Source organism: Dendrobates tinctorius, unplaced genomic scaffold, assembly GCF_039654945.1.
Source record: "Dendrobates tinctorius isolate UK_male_01 unplaced genomic scaffold, ASM3965494v1 ptg000430l, whole genome shotgun sequence".
Classification (NCBI taxonomy): Eukaryota; Metazoa; Chordata; class Amphibia; order Anura; family Dendrobatidae; genus Dendrobates; species Dendrobates tinctorius.
The window spans coordinates 697,319-718,321 of NW_027362093.1; the positions used below are offsets into that span (position 1 = coordinate 697,319).

The 21,003-nt window shown below is 43.8% G+C and overlaps 1 protein-coding gene across 1 annotated transcript; it reads right to left on the minus strand.

Annotated features, from left to right (window-relative positions):
* Positions 1-17,945: 17,945 nt before the first annotated feature.
* On the minus strand, positions 17,946-20,591 carry LOC141076825 (uncharacterized). Its single transcript, XM_073564132.1, has one exon. The coding sequence runs from the start codon at positions 20,576-20,578 to the stop codon at positions 18,701-18,703; it is 1,878 nt and encodes a 625-aa protein (XP_073420233.1). The 5' UTR covers positions 20,579-20,591; the 3' UTR covers positions 17,946-18,700.
* Positions 20,592-21,003: the final 412 nt, after the last annotated feature.

Below are 21,003 nucleotides of genomic sequence, written 5' to 3' on the forward strand. Positions count from 1 at the left end.
GAAACCCAGTGCAAGTCAATGGGGAAGAAAAGTCGGCTGGAGGACTGTAAACACAACTAAAATGCCCATTGCAATACCAACGCCATCAATTCTTATTACTTAAGCTTGTCAACTTTAATTTACTTTATAATAATAGTTACCCATTAAAAACTGGGGGTTGGACTTCCGGTTCCGGCGCTCTGATGTGAGGACGCAGGAGACAGAGCTCCGTGCAATCCTCAGCTACAAAGACCGACACAGAACACCCCACGGCCGCGAGAGACAGTGGAAAGCGAGAGGCAGGGAGCAGGAGATATCGGTATATGGAGCGGTACCTTCTCCGGAGTGGCGGCAAGCACTTAAAGCAAGGAGCTGCAGAGGGAGACCACACAGCACGGGACCATAAAATGGCGGCAGACGCGGGATACAGCGGTCTGCAGGAAGGTGAGCAGAGCCTGGTGGAGGAGGAAGGGGAGAGGCAGAACGAAAAGTCGGCAGCCCAGCAGCGCAGCCAGATAACACATGCAGATAGACTATGACCGTTTGGCTGGGGCAGTGGCAACGCACCTGGCAGACAGGATAAAAGAGTCCCTGGAGGCTATGGTGGGGGCTGCGCTATCCTCCATTAAAGAACAGGTCACACAGCAGGGAACCAGGATGGCAGAGGCGGAACAAAGAATATCAGCTGCAGAGGACGAGGTGATAACATTAAAGGAGCAGTTGAAGGAGATGTCGGAGGGCTCCCAGGCTATAAAAGACAAACTGGAGGATTTGAAAAACCGATCCAGGAGAAGCAATTTAATGCTGGTGGGGCTGCCGGAATCTATAAGCATGCGACAATTGGATAACATTTGTGAAATAGAGCTCCCCAAGGTGCTGGGTCTGACACATAATTGCAGAGTGGAAAGAGCGCACAGAGTGGGACCTGTAAGAGAGAATCCAGGCATGTGGAGAACGAGCGGGAAGGAAGACAATGCGGGGGCGACTGGAACAGCCAGACCGCACCAAGTCATAATAAAATACCTGGAATATAAGGACAAAGAAGAGTTGCTGCGAGCATTTAGAGGAAGGAGGATCCCATTGTTTTTACAAGGACATAAAGTATTGATATTTGGAGACTATTCGGCAGAGGTCACCCGGAAAAGGAAGACCTTCAGCAAGATCTGCACTACACTGTACCGCAAAGGTATAAAGTTCCAGTTGCTCTACCCTGCCCTACTGAGAGTGACAAGACAAGATGGATCCTTTTTTGTGACAAAGGACTTGAAAGAGGCGGAGAGATGGATGGAGGAGGCGGAGGAAAGTGACCAGACAAGAGAATCTTCGGGGAGGAGGGGTGGTCGATGCGGGGAAAGTGAGGGGGAGGTTCGAGAAGAGGGCCAGAACGAATGGAGGGAGAGGAGGGGAAGGAGCTCCATACGAGGAATCCCAAGGAAAGAAGATCGCCGCCACGCAAATCTGGAGACCGGGGCAGGGGAGCGCCTTGAGAGAGACTCTAAGGAGAAGATATATCATTTTGGACCGAACTGGGGGACCTATGGGAGGGGGGAATGACGGAAAGTAGAGGTGGACATTTTTTTTTTCCTTTTCTTACATCTTCTCTTTGATTCTCCCCTCCTCTTTGGTCTCTATGGATCCCGGGATCCTGCATACTCTGGGGGGTAGAGGAGCTTTGGCGTTCATGGGGGTCCAGGCTTCTCTTCCAAATCTCTCTATTGGGTGCTGGGAGGACCATATCGTTAGGAAGGAGAGGGAGATTGGGTTCAGAGGCACCAAACAAGGTGTATGGGAAAGGAGGGAAGGGGTATTGTATGTTGACAAGATTATTGACCAAGAAGGCCTTGCCTTGATATAGTGGGGAGCAGAAGAATGGGGGATAGGCTATGGGTAATTACTAATCAGTGAGCTGAGAGGGAGTTGCGGAGCCAGGAGCATCACAGAAAAAATGGAAGTGAAGAGACGATTGACTGTAAAGGGGGGACAGTTGAGGGGTTGTTAGTTGATAATAGATTTAGGATGAGCAGATGGGTTCAGGGAAAGCAACGTTATAGGTGCACCGAACGCTTGGAGGGGTCACAACACCACACATATGAAAGACCACATGTCGACGTGAAATACTTGAGAAATTGGGACAATGGTTAGAATAGTGACATGGAATGTGAAAGGACTGAAGTCACCACATAAACGCATGATGATATTGAGGCAACTCAAAAGACTGAAAGTCGATATAGCATTACTACAGGAGACACACCTACCCCAGGGGGATTTCTTCCGTATGCAGAAACTATGGGTGGGAAAAGTAGTTGGGTCAGGCTCCCTGGGACGAAAGGCAGGGGTGATGATTCTAATTAACAAAAATTTTAATCACACGATAGTGTCTCAGATCAATGATGAAGAAGGGAGGTATATTCACATTAAGCTTACCAGTCCACAGGGAGAGTTTGATATATATATAACATATACGCCCCTAACAATGAACAAACTTCATTTTTTAACTTTATCACTACTGAATTGGGAAAAGACACAGAACTCAAACGGATAGTCGGAGGGGACTTTAATGCAGTGGTTTCAAGGGGGGAAGATAAGAGATATAGTAGAGACGACGGCAGACTGATCAGGGAGGTAAAAGGATTAATGGTCAAGCTTTTGGAGGACACAAATTTAAAAGATAGTTGGAGAATGCTTCACCCAAATGACCGAGAATATTCTCACTACTCGCATCCACACGAAGCGTGGTCCAGGATTGATTACATTTTGGTAGACCAATTTCTGATGCATAGGGTAAGGGATGTGGCTATTGGAGATATGGTGATATCGGATCACAGCCCTGTGCTTCTAGAAATCACTGATACAACACTGAGGGGGACGGACTACTTGTGGAGGTTTCCGTCGTTTCTACTTAGAGACAAGGAATTTGCCAAAACACTGAACGAATGGTGGGAAGACTATAGCAGAACCAATAGTGAACATGAGGCGGATATAATGTTGTTTTGGGAAGCAGCAAAAACAGTATTAAGGGGAAGATTGATGGGACATGTAGCTAAACTTAGGAAACATACCCACAAACAATACCAGGCTGCAAGTGAGGCCCTCAGAGAGAAGTACACATGGTATCTAGAAAACAAGACACAAGAGGCAAAAGAGGAGTGGAAAGCAGCAAGACAGGAATTTCAATCTTGGGCGGGGAAAAGGGAGGATCTGATACGATCACAACAGGAAGTTGATTTACACAAATTTGGCAATAAGGCAGGGAGACTATTGGCCAATCTGGCAAAAGGTCGACGACCAATGACTTTGATAACTAACATGACTAGACCTGACGGGAGCAAATCGACAAGCCCACAAGAGATTACTGAGATTCTGGGGGATTACTATGCAAAATTATATAGTAAGGGGGAAGAGACGGTTGGCAGGGAAAATGACTGGTTGAAAAACATAAAACTCACGCAAATTTATACGGAAGAGCTGTCTAGATTGAACGCAGAAATAACATTAGAAGAAGTACAGACGGCAATAGGAGATCTGAACGTACACAAGGCACCGGGACCTGACGGGTTTAATGGGGAATTTTATAAAGTAATGAGAGAGCAGGTAGCACCGATCCTGACTAGAATGTATAACAAAATAATGAGAGGAGGTGGAATTTCGGGACACCTTAACACTGCGTACATAAAATTGATACACAAGGGGGACAGAAATCTAGACAACCCAGCAAACTATAGGCCAATCTCATTAATAAACCAAGATCTCAAAATATTGGCCAAATTGATGGCCAATAGATTGGCGGAGATACTACCAAATTTAATATCACCGGCACAATCGGGGTTCGTTAAGGGGAGGGCAGCGGTGACGAATGTGCGGAGGGCTATGCTGGTAATGGATGCCATTAGACATAGGGATCTTTGAAAGGAGGAGTGTCCAGCCATGGTCACACTTGATGCTGAAAAAGCGTTTGATAGCGTGGGGTGGACATGGCTGGAGACGGTACTAGATAACATGGGGATAAGGGGAGCCTTTCGTACATTCATAGGGGTATTGTATGCGAATCCTCAGGCGAGGGTGGCGACGCCCGGGTTCCTGTCAAGATCTTTCCCATTGAGCAAGGGGACTAGACAGGGATGTCCACTGTCACCCCTCCTGTTTAATCTGGCCATTGAGACATTGTCTAGACTGTTAAATGAAGGAGATTGTTTCGAAGGTATTAGGGTCGGGAAGGAACAATTGTGTTCAGCCCTATTTGCGGATGATATCATACTATTTATGAACAACCCTCAGAGGGATCTCCCAAAAGTGATAAAACAGGTAGAGGAGTTTGGGGGCTTATCAGGCTTTAAATTGAACAGAGCAAAGTGTGAAATTTTGTTTCTGTGTGAGCAAAAGATGCAATTGATGGTTGCCGATGGAACAAGAGATGGCATCTCTGGGATACCGATAGCACGGTCTCACCTTAAATATTTGGGAATACAGATGGGACGTACAACAGCGTCGATATACGAATTGAACTACAAACCTTTGATAAAGAAAATAGAACGGGAACTAAGGATGTGGGAGGGGCTACCGCTATCATTGCTAGGTAGAAATCATCTTTTGAAGATGATGAGTTTTCCAAAGTTACTCTACCCAATGCAGACAATCCCCATGTTATTGAAGCATACAGACATAAATAGACTGAATAAAGCATTCTCGACATTCTTGTGGAGGGGGAAAAGACCAAGAATCAAAACGGAAAAATTAATGCAATCTTTGGAAAAAGGAGGCATCAAAATGCCAAATATTAGAGGGTATAACTTGGCATGCCTGATGAGACACGCCATAGACTGGTTAAGGAAGACAAACGGGCACTCAGACATACGTTTAGAGAGTGAGTTTTGTAAACCCTGGAATTTAGGGGCATTACTTCACACGTCATTGGCTAACATACCAAAGAAAATCAAACACTCACTGGTATGTAGAGATACGGTGATGGCTTGGAAAGCAGTGAGGAAAAAATTTGGTTTGTCCTGGAGAATCTCCAAACATCTCAATATATGGAAATTCCCAGATTTCCCAGCGGGAAGGGACAATAAATTATTTTCAGAATGGAGGAATAAGGGGATAGAAGGGGTGACGGATCTATTACATGAAACGGAAAATAGATGGCTGACATACCAGGAAATCGTGACAAAATATGGGCTATCCACATTCCAAATCCTTCAATACAAACAGATAGAAAAAGGGTTAATGTTACAATTGAGGGATGTTAGTATGGAACAGGTGACGAATGACATGGACCGAATTATTATGAAAGATCGACATGAGAACACTATTTCAGCTTTATATAAAGCTATGAGGGAGGTTTTGATTCCAATATGCCCAGAACAAATCTGGAGAGCATGGGCAAGACAATTAGAGGACGTCGAAGTAGGGGACAAGATATTGCAGGGGTGGATGACGATGAGGAAGGAGGTGATTAATGAAGGGTGGAGGGATGCACAATTTCGGTTGATGCATAGAGCAATCTATGGTTTTAACATCCCAAATACACAACAGATAAACAGAGTGATCCAATGTCCCAAATGTAAATGGTCAAAAACGGACCTGTTTCATGGGATCTGGCAATGCCCAGAGAGCCAGAAATTCTGGAAAAGATTGCAAACATTTATACAAAAAGTGGGGAGTGTGGAAGTCGAACTGGATCCATTGCTGTGGATCTTCCATTATAGGAACAAGGGGCAAATAATAGCAGGAGGGGGGGACCAGAGGCCCAAATTACCAAAATTGTTCCATGGAGTGGCTATGATAGGCAAAAGGGCTTTATTGTCCAAATGGCTTGAAGGAAGTGTGCCGTCAGAGGAAGAGGTGTTGAGGCAGATTAAATCATTACTCAGAATCGAACAGCTGGAGGCGGAAAGGAATAAGGAGGGCCTGACGGGTAAATTTTTCAAAAAATGGAGGAATTTCATAGTACAACAGTGCGGTGAAGAGGAAATAAGGAAAATAGTAACTCCCTTTAAGTATACAGAATGGTATATATTGGAAGATATCCATGGCACTTTGGGGAAATTGAAGGTGATTAATGAAGGTGAGGTGTAAGGTCCGGGTTGGGACGGGGGGATAATACACGTGGTGCTATATCACAGAGGTGGTGATTATAATCTGTGTTTTCCAAGTGGTCTAGGCATATAGTGTGTGCGAAGTTGCGAGGGGGGGTTACCGAAAATGTACGATGACTAGGGTTAGCTTAAGGGAGGGTTGGATGGGAGGAGGATAGGCTAAGTTATTGTCTGTTTATTGGAAATACGTTTTAATATATGAAACAGTGCATTGTTTATGAAAATTTGAAATAAAGTTTGTGTTTAAAAAAAACTGGGGGTTATTTGGCTAAAGTTGTGGGGGGGCAGGGCTGGCTCCAGGTTTTCGAGGGCCCCAGGCCAAAAAGTCCCAGTGGGCCCCTTTAACACATACCACAATTCATGATGCTCCGATACGGCAGAGAAATATAGGTATAGTACAATGACAAATAGTTCATTTCTTACATTACATGAGTGGTATCTATTTTAAATTCTACAATATCTCAAAAACTGGACAGTATATTCCTCCATACAGTATTATGGCCACCACATAGTGCACTATACAGAATAATGATCCCCATATATTGCTCCATAAATAATTTATCCCATATAATGTTCCATACAGTATATGATGAGCTCCACATAATGCTTCAGTATATGCTGGACCCCCATGGATGATGCTCCAGTGTATGATGGGCCTATACTGTATAATGCTCCATATAAAATGGGCCCCATATGATGCTCCAGTGTATAATGGGCCCCGTATATGATGCTCCAGTGTATGATGGGCCCCATTTATAATGCTCCCGTGTATAATGGGCCCCCTATATGATGCTCCAGTGTATGATAGGCCCCATTTATAATGCTCCAGTGTATGATGGTCCCCATGGATGATGCTCCAGTGTATGATGGGCCTATATAATGCTCCATATATAATGGGCCCCATATGATGCTCCAGTGTATATTGGGCCCCATTTATAATGCTCCAGTGTATGATGAGCCCCATATAATGCTCCAAATATACTGGTCCCCATATGTAATGCTTCATATAATGGGCTCCATGTGATTCCCCATAAATAATGAACCCCATATGATGCTCTAGTATATGATGGGCCCCATATACACTGTGTGCAGAATTATTAGGCAAATGAGTATTTTGATTACATCATCCTTTTTATACATGTTGTCCTACACCAAGCTGTATAGGCTTGAAAGCCAACTGTCAATTATGTAAATCAGGTGATTGCATCTCTGTAATGAGGGGTGTGATCTAATGACATCAACACCCTAGATAAGGTGTGCTTAATTATTAGGCAACTTCCTTTCCTTTGGCAAAATGGGTCAGAAGAGAGATTTGACGGACTATGAAAGTCAAAAATTGTAAGATGTCTTGCAGAGGGATGCAGCAGTCTTGAAATTGCCAAACTTTTGAAGCGTGATCACCGAACAATCAAGCGTTTCATGGCAAATAGCCAACAGGGTCGCAAGAAACGTGTTGATAAAAAAAAGGCTCAAAATAACTGCCCATGAATTGAGGAAAATTAGATTAGATTAGATTAGATTAGATAAACTTTATTGATCCCGGAGGAAATTACAGTATTACAGCAGCAGAACAAAGATCAAGAACATTACAAGAACAATACACACTTTACAAAATAAGTCTATATGGACAGCAGATGCGGATAGACTGGTACTTGTAACTCACCAATTCCCCCCCATACACTTTGAACTTCATTTAGTCTTGGGATGCTTTACACTTATACATTTGTTAAACATCCCCACAGCTGTCGGAACAAACGATTTTCTATATCTTTCCTTTTTACACATTAGTTGGAGTAGACGCTTGCTGAATGTGCTCTTTTGCTTCGCAAACAGTTCATAGAGCGGGTGTGTATTGTTGCTCATTATAGCCTTGCATTTCTTAGTAATTCTATCCTCTAATACCTCCTCGAAAGTCCTGAGTTGTAGACCCACCGCCGCACTAGCCTTCTTGATAAGTTTATTCAGCTTATTCGCGTCAGCTGTGCGCACACTACTACCCCAGCATATAATTGCATCAAAGATTGCACTCGCCACAATGGATTGGTAGAACATTTCAAGCATTTTGCTACACACATTAAACGACCTTAACTTCCTTAGGAAGTAAAGTCTACTCATCCCTTTCTTGCAAACCTTCTCCATATGGCACCTCCAATCAAGCTTGCTGTCCAGGTGAACCCCCAAATATTTGAAATTCTCCACCATCTCCACATCCTGACCATCAATAGTGATAGGTAAGCAATCCTTCATGCACCTTCCATAACTCAACACCAGCTCCCTGGTTTTCTTTACGTTGAGTTCTAAATGGTTAGCCTGGCACCAGTCAACAAAGTCCAAAACCACCCTTCTGTATTCCTCCTCCCCCCGGTCTCTCTCAATACCTCCGACTATCACTGAGTCATCAGAGTACTTCTGAAGGTGACAAAGGTCTGATTTATACTGAAAATCAGCTGTGTATAACGTAAAAAGGAATGGCGACAGCACCGTTCCCTGAGGGGCTCCAACACTACTCCGCACACTATCCGATACGGCCGCCCCCAACCTCACAAACTGTGGCCTGTCCGACAGATAATCAATGATCCAATTCACTAGTCCCTCATCAACCGCCATTTCAACCAGCTTTTTACGTAATAATAGTGGCTGTAAGGTGTTGAATGCACTGGAGAAATCGAAGAACATGGCACGCACAGTGGTTCTATCATTGTCCAAAAAGGAATGTACTGTTTGTAGTAGATACGCTACAGCATCGTCCACCCCCAGACTCTGCCGATACGCAAACTGAAGGGGGTCCGTAAAAGCAGACACCCTCAAATCAAGCGTAAAGCTGCCAAGTTGCCATTTGCCACCAGTTTTGCCATATTTCAGAGCTGCAACGTTGCTGGAGTATCAAAAAGCTCAAGGTGTGCCATACTCAGGGACATGGCCAAGGTAAGGAAGGCTGAAAAACAACCACCTTTGAACAAGAAACATAAGATAAAATGTCAAGACTAGGCCAAGGAATATGTAAAGACTGATTTTTCTAAGGTTTTATGGACTGATAAAATGAGAGTGAATCTTGATGGGCCAGATGGATGGGCCCGAGGCTGGATCAGTAAAGCCAGAGAGCTCCTCTCCGACTCAGACGCCAGCAAGGTGGAGGTGGGTGTTATGATGAGTCACCGAAGGAGGAAAAAACAAAATACCAGCTAAGTCCAGAAAAACCAGAGAGGTTGGCAGCTATCGGATTGCAGACCCCTGAACCTATCCACAACAACTAGCAGTAGCCGTGGGGGGTTCCTACGGTGCCCTAGACCCCTCGATCACAGCCGGAGAGCTACATAGCCTAAAGACAGAAAGGGGAAAAACTAAACTGCCCCAGAGCAGCCCCCAAAGCAATAGGCAGCCCCCAACATATAATGACGGTGAAGCAAGATGAAAACACTAACAAAGATAGAAAGATAGGTTGAGCAAATGATGGGGCCCAAGCTAACTACATAGGACAGGATAGGAAAGCTGCTGTCTGCCATCCGCAAAAACCCTATCAAAATGAGCCAACCGACTGATAGGAAAAACAGGCCATGAAGTCGCTAGGCTTCAAAAGACTCTACCAGTACTCAGGTATATTCTGAAGACAAAGCAAAAGATCAAAAGATCAGAGACAAAAATGGAATTCACCTCACCCCCAGCCGGGGATGGCAGAACTCCCAAAAAACAAGGCAAAACAAAAATAAAACTGAAGAGTACAAAGCAGAGCAGAAAAACTTAGCTTTAAGACGCAGGAATCAGACTGGTCTCCAAGAATCCAGCAGGAAAATCACCAGCCAGGAAGAAGGGCGTCGGCAGCCTTATATCCAGTCCTCAATTCCAGCCACCCAGTTATCATCTAGCTGCCCAGGTGTTTGGTAATCAGTCTCACTACCTTCCTTCACCAGAGGAGGGAGTTCATCAGACCTCAATGGTGAAGGGAAAAATGAACTCACAAAAGTACCTCCCCCTTGTGGAGGGGTCACCGAACCCTCATCCATGCCACCAGGGCGATCCGGGTGAGCCCGATGAAAGGCACGCACCAATCTTTCGGCATGAATATCAGAGGCAGAGACCCAGTAATTATCCTCCTGACCATAACCCTTCCACTTAACCAAATACTGGAGTCTCCGTCTAGCCAGACGGGAATCCAGTATCTTCTCTACCTCATACTCCATGTTACCTTCAACCAATACAGGGTCAGGAGGTGCCACCCCAAACCAACAAACCTCTTCAACAAGGACTTATGGAACACATTATGAATCTTAAACGTGACAGGAAGAGCCAACCGAAAAGAGACCGGATTAATAATCTCCAAAATCTTGTAAGGTCCAATAAATCTAAGCTTAAACTTAGGAGAAGCCACCTTCATAGCGATATTTTTTGATGACAACCAAACCATATCACCCACCTTAAACTGGGGACCAATGGTCCTATGTCGGTTGGAAAACCGCTGGGCCTTTTCCTGGGAGAGAGACAACTTATCTACCACTTGGTCCTAGATCTGGTGCATTCTCTCCACCACAGTCTCAACACCTGGGCAGGCAGAAGGCTCCACCTGCCCTGAAGAAAATCGAGGATGAAACCCAAAGTTACAAAAAAAAGGTGACAACAAAGTGGCAGAACTAGCTCTATTATTTAAAGCAAATTTGGCCAAGGGCAAAAATGAAACCCAATCATCCTGATCAGCGGAAATAAAACATCTCAAATACGACTCCAAAGTCTGGTTTGTTCTCTCCGTCTGCCCGTTGGTCTGAGGGTGAAACGTAGAGGAGAAGGACAACTGAATTCCCAGCTTGGAACAGAAAGTCCTCCAAAATCTAGACACAAACTGAACTCCTCTGTCAGACACAATGTTCTCAGGATTCCCGTGCAAGCGAACTACCTGTTGCAAAAACAAGGGCACCAACTCAGAGGAAGATGGCAACTTAGGGAGTGGTACAAGATGGACCATCTTAGAGAATCTATCACAAATCACCCAAATAATGGTCATTCTCTGAGAGACAGGCATATCAGAGATAAAATCCATTGAAATATGGGTCCATGGCCTCTTGGGCACCGGCAAAGGCATCAACAACCCACAAGAGCGAGAACAAGGTTTAGACCGGGAGCAAGTCCCACAGGACTGCACAAAATTCCTGACATCACGAGACAAGGCGGGCCACCAAAAAGACCGACTCACCAGATCTCTAGTACCAAAAATACCTGGATGACCAGCCAATGCAGAGCAATGAACTTCAGACATCACTCTCTTCCTCCACTGGTCAGGAACATACAACTTTCCACTGGGACAACGCTCAGGTTTGTCCTCCTGAAACTCTTCCAGAGCACGTCTCAAATCGGGCGAGATGGCAGAAAGAACTACCCCCTCGCCTAAGATGGTAGCAGGCTTGGTCACAACAGGAGAATCAGCAAAGAAACTCCTAGAGAGGGCGTCTGCCTTGACATTCTTAGTGCCAGGAAGAAAAGAGACCACAAAATCAAAATGTGTGAAAAACAAGGCCCACCTAGCCTGTCTAGGATTCAAGCGTTTGGCCGACTCTAGGTAAATCAAATTCTTGTGGCCAGTAAGGACCACGACCTGGTGTTTAGCTCCCTCCAACCAATGTCTCCACTCCTCAAATGCCCATTTCATGGCCAACAGTTCCCGATTCCCCACATCATAGTTACGTTCGGATGGGGAGAAATTTCGGGAAAAGAAAGCACAGGGATTCATTTTAGATGTCACAGGATCTTTTTGGGACAAAACAGCTCCTGCACCAATCTCAGAGGCGTCCACCTCTACCTGAAACGGGAGTGAGACATCAGGTTGCCGCAGAACCGGAGCAGAAGTGAATCTTCGCTTCAGCTCCTGAAAGGAAGAAACAGCCTCCGGAGACCAATTCAGCACATCAGCTCCCTTCTTAGTCAAATCAGTCAATGGCCTGGCAATACTAGAAAAATTAGCTATAAATTTCCGATAAAAATTAGCAAAACCCAAAAACTTCTGAAGGGCCTTCAAAGAAGTGGGCTGAACCCAATCATAAATGGCCTGTACCTTGGCCGGGTCCATTTCAATAGTTGACGGAGACAAAATGAATCCCAAAAATGAAATCCTCTGTACCCCAAAAAGGCATTTCGATCCCTTGAAGTACAGGGAATTCTCCCTCAAAATCCGGAACACAGTTCGAACATGTTCCACATGGGAGTCCCAATCCTTGGAAAAGATCAAAATATCATCCAAATAGATAATCAAAAATTTATCCACAAAGTCTCGGAAAATATCGTTCATGAAGGATTGGAAGACAGAAGGGGCATTAGTGAGCCCAAAAGGCATCACCAGGTACTCAAAATGTCCCTCCGGAGTATTACACGCCGTCTTCCATTCATCCCCATGATTAATGCGAATAAGATTATACGCCCCCCAGAGGTCAAGCTTGGTAAACCAGCAAGCACCTTTACCTCTGGAGAATAGATCAGAAATCAGGGGTAACGGATACTGATATTTAACAGAAATTTTGTTGAGGGCACGATAGTCAATACAAGGCCTTAATGAACCATCTTTTTTAGCCACGAAAAAAAAATCAGCACCTAAAGGTGAAGAGGATAGTCTAATATGACCCTTCTCCAACGACTCCTTAATATAGGATCGCATAGCCTCGTGCTCGGGTACAGATAAATTGAAAAGACGACCCTTGGGAAATTTACACCCCGGGCTCAGCTCAATTGCACAGTAATAACTCCTATGAGGAGGCAAAGACGCAGACTCATTCTCACTAAATTCATCATAAAAGTCAGCCAAATAGTCAGGAACATCATGCGACTGGGGAGAGGTGGAGAAAACAGGAGCATCGCTAAGGGCACACCGACAACCCCAACTCACCACAGACACAGATTTCCAATCCAAAACTGGATTATGGATTTGCAACCAGGGAAACCCCAGAACAATGGTATCATGCAAATTATGCAACACCAAAAATCTGCAATTTTCTTGATGGTCTGGGGCGACCCGCATTACCACCTGGGTCCAAAACTGAGGTTTATTTTTCACCAAAGGAGTCGCATCAATACCCCTCAAAGGGATAGGCGTCCGCAAAGGCGTCATAGGAAATCCACAACGTTTAGTAAAATCCAAGTCCATCAGGTTCAGAGCTGCTCCCGAATCCACAAAAGCCTTGGCGGAAAATGTGGACAGGGAGCAGATCAGAGTAATTGCCAGAAGAAACTTAGGTTGAACACCACCCACAGAAAACGTGTGAGCACAACGTTTCTCTCGTTTAGGGCAGACAGAAATAATATGCGAGGCATCTCCACAAAAAAAACACAGCTTATTATGCCTTCTGAACTCCTGACGTTGCGCCCTGGACAAAACTCTATCACATTGCATAGGTTCAGACATTTGTTCAACAGGTGGCAAAACCTCTCGTGCGGTCTTGCGTTCACGCAAACGCCGATCAACCTGAATGGCTAATGACATAGAATCGTCAAGACCAGAGGGAACAGGAAATCCCACCATAGTATCTTTTACGGTTTCTGACAAACCCTTCCGAAAGAGAGCTGCCAAGGCACCATCATTCCATGTAGTAAGGACCGCCCACTTTCGGAATTTTTGACAGTATAACTCTGCAGAATCCTGACCCTGGCTCACTGCCAACAGGGCTTTCTCAGCTTGATCAATAGCATTAGGTTCATCATACAACAACCCCAAGGCTTGAAAAAATGCATCCACATTATTTAGAATAGGATCATCAGGTTTCAAAGAAAACGCCCAATCCTGGGGATTGCCGCACAGCAAAGAGATGACAATTTTAACCCGCTGCGCGGAGCTCCCCGGCGAGTTAGGCTTCAAGGCAAAAAAATAATTTGCAATTATTCTTGAAATTCAAAAATTTAGACCGATCCCCAAAAAACACATCAGGAGTAGGGATCTTTGGTTCAGCAGCATGTGAATGAGTAAGATAGGCGGAAATTCCCCGCACTTCCGCAGCAAGCTGCTCCACATGATCAGACAATTGCTTCCTCTCCATTGAGAGAAAAAAAATTCCCCCTACGGCCTCAGAGATATAGAGGAAAAAATATACACAAAGAAATTCTGACACCTTCTTTTTTTTTTTTTTTTTTACAATTCTTTCCTGCTATTGAGTACCCTAGGATCTGCGGTATGGCCGGTGATTCTGTTATGGATGAGTCACCGAAGGAGGAAAAAATAAAAATAATAGCTAAGTCCAGAAAACCAGAGAAGTTGGCAGCTATCGGATTGCAGACCCCTGATCCTATCCACAACAACTAGCAGTAGCCGTGGGGGGTTCCTACGGTGCCCTAGACCCCTCGATCACAGCCGGAGAACTAAATAGGCATAAAGAAAGAAAGGGGAAATCTAAACTGCCCCAGAGCAGACCCCAAAGCAATAGGCAGCCCCCAACATATAATGACGGTGAAGCAAGATGAAAAACACTAACACAGAAAGATAGGTTGAGCAAATGATGGGGCCCAAGCTAACTAAATAGGACAGGATAGAAAAGCTGCTGTCTGCAATCCGCAAAAAACCCTATCCAAAAAATGTCCCAACCGTCTGATAGGAGAAACAGGCCCTGAAGTCGCTAGGCTTCAAAAGACTATATCAGCACTCAGGTATATTCTGAAGACAGAGCCAGAGATCAACAGATCAGAGAAAAAATGGAATTCAGCTCACCCCCGGCCGGGGATGGCTGAACTCCAAAAAAAAACAAGGCAAACAAAACCAGAACTAAAGTGTACAAAAGGCAGAGCAAAACTTCGCTTTGAGAAGCAGAAATCAGACTGGTCTCCAAGAATCCAGCAGGAAAATCACCGGCAAGGCAGCAGGGCGTTGGCTGCCTTATATCCAGTCATCAGTTCCTGTGACCCAGTCATCATCTACCTGCTCAGCTGTTTGGTAATCAGCCTCACTATCTTCCTTCGCCAGAAGAGGGAGTTCATCAGACCTCACTGGTGAAGGGAAAAATGAACTCACAACAGGATCCCATCTGTGTCTCCCCACTATTCTAACAATGGACGCTCTCTCCGCGATCATTTCCTCCTCTATACGGTTATTATGGGGAATGACACTGTGATGACTTTTCTTCTGGGAGAGACACAGATCACAGGTGACTAATATTGCAGTGTGAAGAGAAACTTATATTTCCGGTATTTTTCTGCCCTTACATTGTGGGTTATGAGGTGTTTGGGGCTTGTTTTTTGTTCCGCCCTTTTCCCTTTGTTTTTATCTTTCCAGTTGGTAATTGGGATTCTAATATAAGCCCATATATCCCGGGAAGTGTCAGGTGCTGGGATCTCATTATATTATTAATAACAATTTCATTCCCGATTTTTCCCGTCATTTATTGCTCATTACATTCTCTCTATAAAATAACAGATTCCTCTTTGTTACACGTCCTAATACTGATCATTTATATCTCTATATTGTAGAGGAAACGTTTCTAGGAGTGTATACACTTCACCACAAACACTTCCCATAGATTTTATTATCATCACTGTTATTAAGCTGCTTTTCTCTTTATATCTTTACCATATCACTGTTTATTCTCTTTTCTTACCCGTTGCACAGTTGCACTCTCACTGGTCACTTGGTGGGGTCACATTTGGCTCTTTTCACATGCAGTTTTGTTTCCAGACCCCCCTCACTATCACTTTACCTGATTGATCGCTACCAGATGGCTCTATGCAGCATTATTCATCTTGGTCTTACCAACAGGTTTTCATCCTGAACCTCCTGCTTCACTGGGGATGCTGAACTCTCGCCTGGTGTGGCCTAGTCCGGTCTCCATGGCGACGAGTCCATCCAGCGTCATTCCGGTCACTCCTCTTTGGTGTGACACCATCCAATCAGAGGTACCCGGAGGCAGAGTTACCCGGGATGGCGTGTGACGCTGTTTCCTGGATCCCGCACGTGACACACCACCCGGGGGCATCACAGATGCATGTACCCACGTGGGGTATACTCGCTCCCTGTGACCTCTGATTGGCATTTGCCCCAGGTCGCTCGGTTTGCACCAATAAGCCATCGGGGTATGTCCCAACCACTATTAGGTGTCACGCCAACATTTTACTCTGATGGCACTTTTGCACATGGCCACTAGATGGAGCTACAACATTTGACATTTGCCTGAATTTTTATATCTACACATGGTTTACATAAATTATATTTTCTTGTGGTAACTCTATACTATTTACCATTAGAAGCTGTGTATTTCTGTAATTATCTGTATGTATACATGATTGATTACCACTTCTGTCTCTGTAAAAACAATCCCCTTTAACCCCTTTCCGACACCGGGTGTAAATGTACTTCCTCCCTTTGATGTGGGCTCCGGCGGTGAGCTCACATCTTTTCCGGCACGTCAGCTATTTTGAACAGCTGCCATTTGCCCCTAACAGCCTCTGACAGCGGCATTTAATGCACATTTCCAGCAAGCGCATCGGAAATCCCGCCCATCGGTGACCCCGTCACAGGATCATGGGTCACCGATGGGTTGGCATGACAACCAGAGGTCTCCAGCAGACCTCTATGCTTGTCACTGCCGGAATGCTATGAAATCCACTCACTAGCCAAAACCGCACGGACCAGGGATCATCCCGCCGATCTCCCACTCTCCTTTTAACTTGGGCAAAACGCTACTCAGACAACACAGGGTGAGGGTAACACAGTGTGGGCAATGCTTTATTCTACCACAGAACAGGCAGATAACACATAGAACACGAAGAAAAGATGAGGTGGCACTCACCAGTGTAAAAAGTCTGTTCTTTATTGATCAAGCAGTTCACAGCATGTCCTCAGGGAGATGGAGTATGCGAGTGACGACGGCCATTTTGCGCTTCTGCGGGTCCACACTTTCTTTACTTGGTGTGCACCCGAAGTGTCCGGTTACATGAGCTCGTCATGGCTCACTGAGCAGTATCGCACCGAGCACATGTGGCGGCCGTGATTTCCCTGCCGTGCAGTTTATCTCTTTGTATGCTAACACATAGAACAGTCAAAGAAAAATACCCAAGATGGGGCACATTACAGAGTCTCACCCTCCACTGACCCGCCAGGATAATAGCAGCTGTGACTACAGATCTTCCAGGGTCGCAACTCCACCTGTGGCGCACACACACAGGGGTAATGACAAGCATAGGAAATTGACAGTCCATACAAGGCCAGTTGATCCGAGGATCACAACCTGTCTCCAAACGTATCCATGGTTCAGCAATGGCCAATGGAGCAGATCTGTATTCTTCCAACCGAGGCTGAAAACCCCTAGGTTGTTTCCTATAGAATGATAGATCCGTGTCCCTTGTGATGATGTTGTGGCTGCTGTCCTGTCTCTTGTCCTTTGGATGTATAGATGTCAATATTATCGGCTTACACAAACAAAAGTCTGTTTTCTTGACCAACCAGAAATCAACACTTACATTTAAAGCCAACATACAGATAACATTCTATTATTCTTCGTTTGCTAAAAAAATATTCATCTGGTTAATTAAGATACAATGCTGTATGTCTTCACAATGCCAAAAGTAAAAAAAAGTTTTTAAAAATGTTAAAAAAATATAAAAGTTCAAATCACCCCTCTTTCAAAATACAGCAATAAAAAAATCAAACATACACATACTTGTTATAGCCGCGTTCAGAATCGCCCGATCTATCACTATAAAAAAGAATTAACCCGATCGCTAAATGGCATAACGAGAAAAAAGGTCAAAACGCCAGAATTACTTTTTTTGGTTGCCGCAACATTGCATTAAAATGCAATAACGGCCGATCACAAGATCGTATCTGCATCAAAATGGTCTCCATTAAAAACATCAGCTCGGCAAGTAAAAAATAAGCCCTCACCCAATGCGAGATCATAAAAAATGGAGACGCGACGGGTATCGGAAAATGGTGCAATTCTTTCATACTTTACCTAATAAAGAGGAGTTATTTTTACAGTGGGTATGGAAAGTATTCAGACCCCTTTATATTTTTCACTCTTTGTTTCATTGCCGCCATTTGGTAAATTCAAAATCATACTATCTATTCCTGACACTGGAGTGGCTTATAAGCTTCCGAAGTATATAGTTTGAGGTCTGGGATCTGCCAATATGGGGCTAGTTTTCTGACTGTTTCGAATAACATGATACATGATACATGATTTTAGTTTTTTTTTGTCTTGTCTCGCTTGAATATAGGTCAATATTAAATAGTCTCCTGATGAGTCGCCTTTGGTGAGGACGATGAAGCCCGTAGAAATGAGAGGCTTGGAGAGTGAGTGTTTATACGTCACCTCACCCGATATATTGAACTGTGGGGTATATGTTTTTTTCTATTAGTCACCTTCTGACTAACCTTCAGAGGGTGAATTATGGGTATAGTTTTACATTTGGAATTAATAAAGTTTAGTTTTATGTCAGCAAACATGAGGAATGACAAGAGACAACCCATTTAAGAAGATTCAGTTTGGGTTAAAACTACTCCGACACTATGAATATAAAAAAGTCTTCTCCCCTATGTGACGACTCTGATGTTTATTAACAGATGATTTCCAAGTAAAATATTTCCAACATTAAGAAAATGAAAAAGGCTTCACTTCTGTGTGCCTGCTCTGATGGCGATCAAGGAGCGCTTTGTGGTTAAAATATTTCCCACATTAACAGGAAAAAGGCTTCTCCTCTGTGTGAGTTCTCTGGTGCTTAACACAATTTGACTTATTGTTAAAACATTTGCCACATTCTGAACATGAAAAAGGCTTCTCCCCTGTGTGAATTCTCTGATGGCGATCAAGACTTATTTTCCATTTAAAGTCTTTCCCACATACTGAACATGAATATGGCTTCTCTGCTGTGTGAATTATCTGATGTTTAACAAGACTTGAATTATGAGTAAAACATTTCCCACATTCTGAACAGGAAAAAGGCTCCTCCCCTGTGTGGGTTCTTTGATGGCTATCAAGACTTATTTTCCATTTAAAATATTTCCCACATTCTGAACATGAATATGGCTTCTCTGCTGTGTGAATTCTCTGATGTTTAACAAGATTTGGTTTCTGAGTAAAACGTTTCCCACATTCTGAACATGAAAAAGGCTTCTCTCCTGTGTGGGTTCTTTGGTGTTCATCAAGATTCCCTTTGTAGTTAAAAGATTTGCCACATTCTGAACAGGAAAAAGGCTTCTCCCCTGTGTGAGTTCTTTGGTGATTAACCAAATCTGATTTCCGGTTAAAATATTTCCCACATTCTGAACAGGAAAAAGGCTTCTCCCCTGTGTGAGTTCTCTGGTGATTAACCAATTGTGATTTCCGGTTAAAACATTTCTCACACTCTGAACAGGAAAAAGGCTTCTCCTCTGTGTGAGTTCTCTGATGGCGATCAAAATCTATTTTCCATTTAAAACATTTCCCACATTCTGAACATAAAAAAGGCTTCTCCCCTGTGTGAGTTCTCTGGTGCTTAACACAACCTGATTTATTGTTAAAACATTTCCCACATTCTGAACATGAAAAAGGCTTCTCCCCTGTGTGAGTTCTTTGGTGGATAACAAAATGTGATTTACGTGCAAAACATTTCCCACATTCTGAACAAGAAAAAGGCTTCTCCCCTGTGTGAGTTCTCCTGTGGGTAACAAATTGTGATTTCTGTGCAAAACATTTCCCACATTCTGAACAGGAAAAAGGCTTCTCCCCTATGTGATTTCTTTGGTGGGTAACAAACTGTGATTTATGTGCAAAACATTTTCCACATTCTGAACATGAAAAAGGTTTCTCCCCTGTGTGAGTTCTCTGGTGGGTAACAAAAGTTGATTTCTGTGCAAAATATTTCCCACATTCTGAACAGGAAAAAAGCTTCTCCCCTGTGTGAGTTCTCTGGTGGGTAACAAAAGTTGATTTCTTTGCAAAACATTTCCCACATTCTAAACATGAAAAAGGTTTTTCTCCAGTGTGAATTCTCTGGTGATGAACACAATCGGATTTATTGTTAAAACATTTCCCACATTCTGAACATGAAAAAGGTTTCTCCCCTGTGTGAGTTCTCTGGTGGGTAACAAAAGTTGATTTCTGTGCAAAATATTTCCCACATTCTGAACAGGAAAAAGGCTTCTCCCCTGTATGAGTTCTCTGGTGGGTAACAAAAGTTGATTTCTTTGCAAAACATTTCCCACATTCTGAACAGGAAAAAGGCTTCTCCCCTGTATGAGTTCTCTGGTGGGTAACAAAAGTTGATTTCTTTGCAAAACATTTCCCACATTCTGAACATGAAAAAGGCTTCTCCCCTGGACGAGCTCTCTGGTAGTTAATTAAATTTGATTTCTGTGCAAAATATTTCCCAGCTTCTGAACAGGAAAAAGGTTTCGCTCCTGCGTGAGTTCTCTGGTGAGTAACAAAATGTGATTTCCATGTAAAATACTTCCCACATTCTGAACATGAATATGACTTCTTTGCTTTAGGAGCAGTTGGCTTTTTATTGCCTCTTTTGTGACTTTGATTTTCCTTAGTAGTCAGTAATGAATCAGAAGATGGGACCCGTTTCATAGGATCAGATGAGAAATCTTTGCTGTGAATAGATAATGATATATCTGGAGTAACAGCAATCACTTCAGTTCTATCTCGTAGGATCTCAAGATCATCAGATTTAAAAGTTGAAGATGTCAGCTGTCCCTCTGATCTCCTGGTATAGTCATCTGCTAAGATAAAAAAACAATTATTTTTTAATAAAATATCCTTGAGTTTTATATATTTGAACATTTCTACTTAAACTGTCCATAAAAATGGCAAACTTTGTAATAAACTTTATTTACCAAGACAAGGACAGTTCACAGTCTAATAGAAAACCTTGTTGGATGAACAGGGTCGGACTGGGATGCCTAGGGCCCACCCTATGGCTACCATAAACAGTTTTATTACGTGTTCATTTTTTGGCCTCTCCCACTAAAACGTGTGCCTTTTTGCAAGCTGTA

Coding starts and splice junctions, on each gene's coding strand:
- LOC141076825 (XM_073564132.1), bottom strand. CDS start 20,578: ATGAAACGGGTCCCATCTTCTGATTCATTACTGACTACTAAGGAAAAT.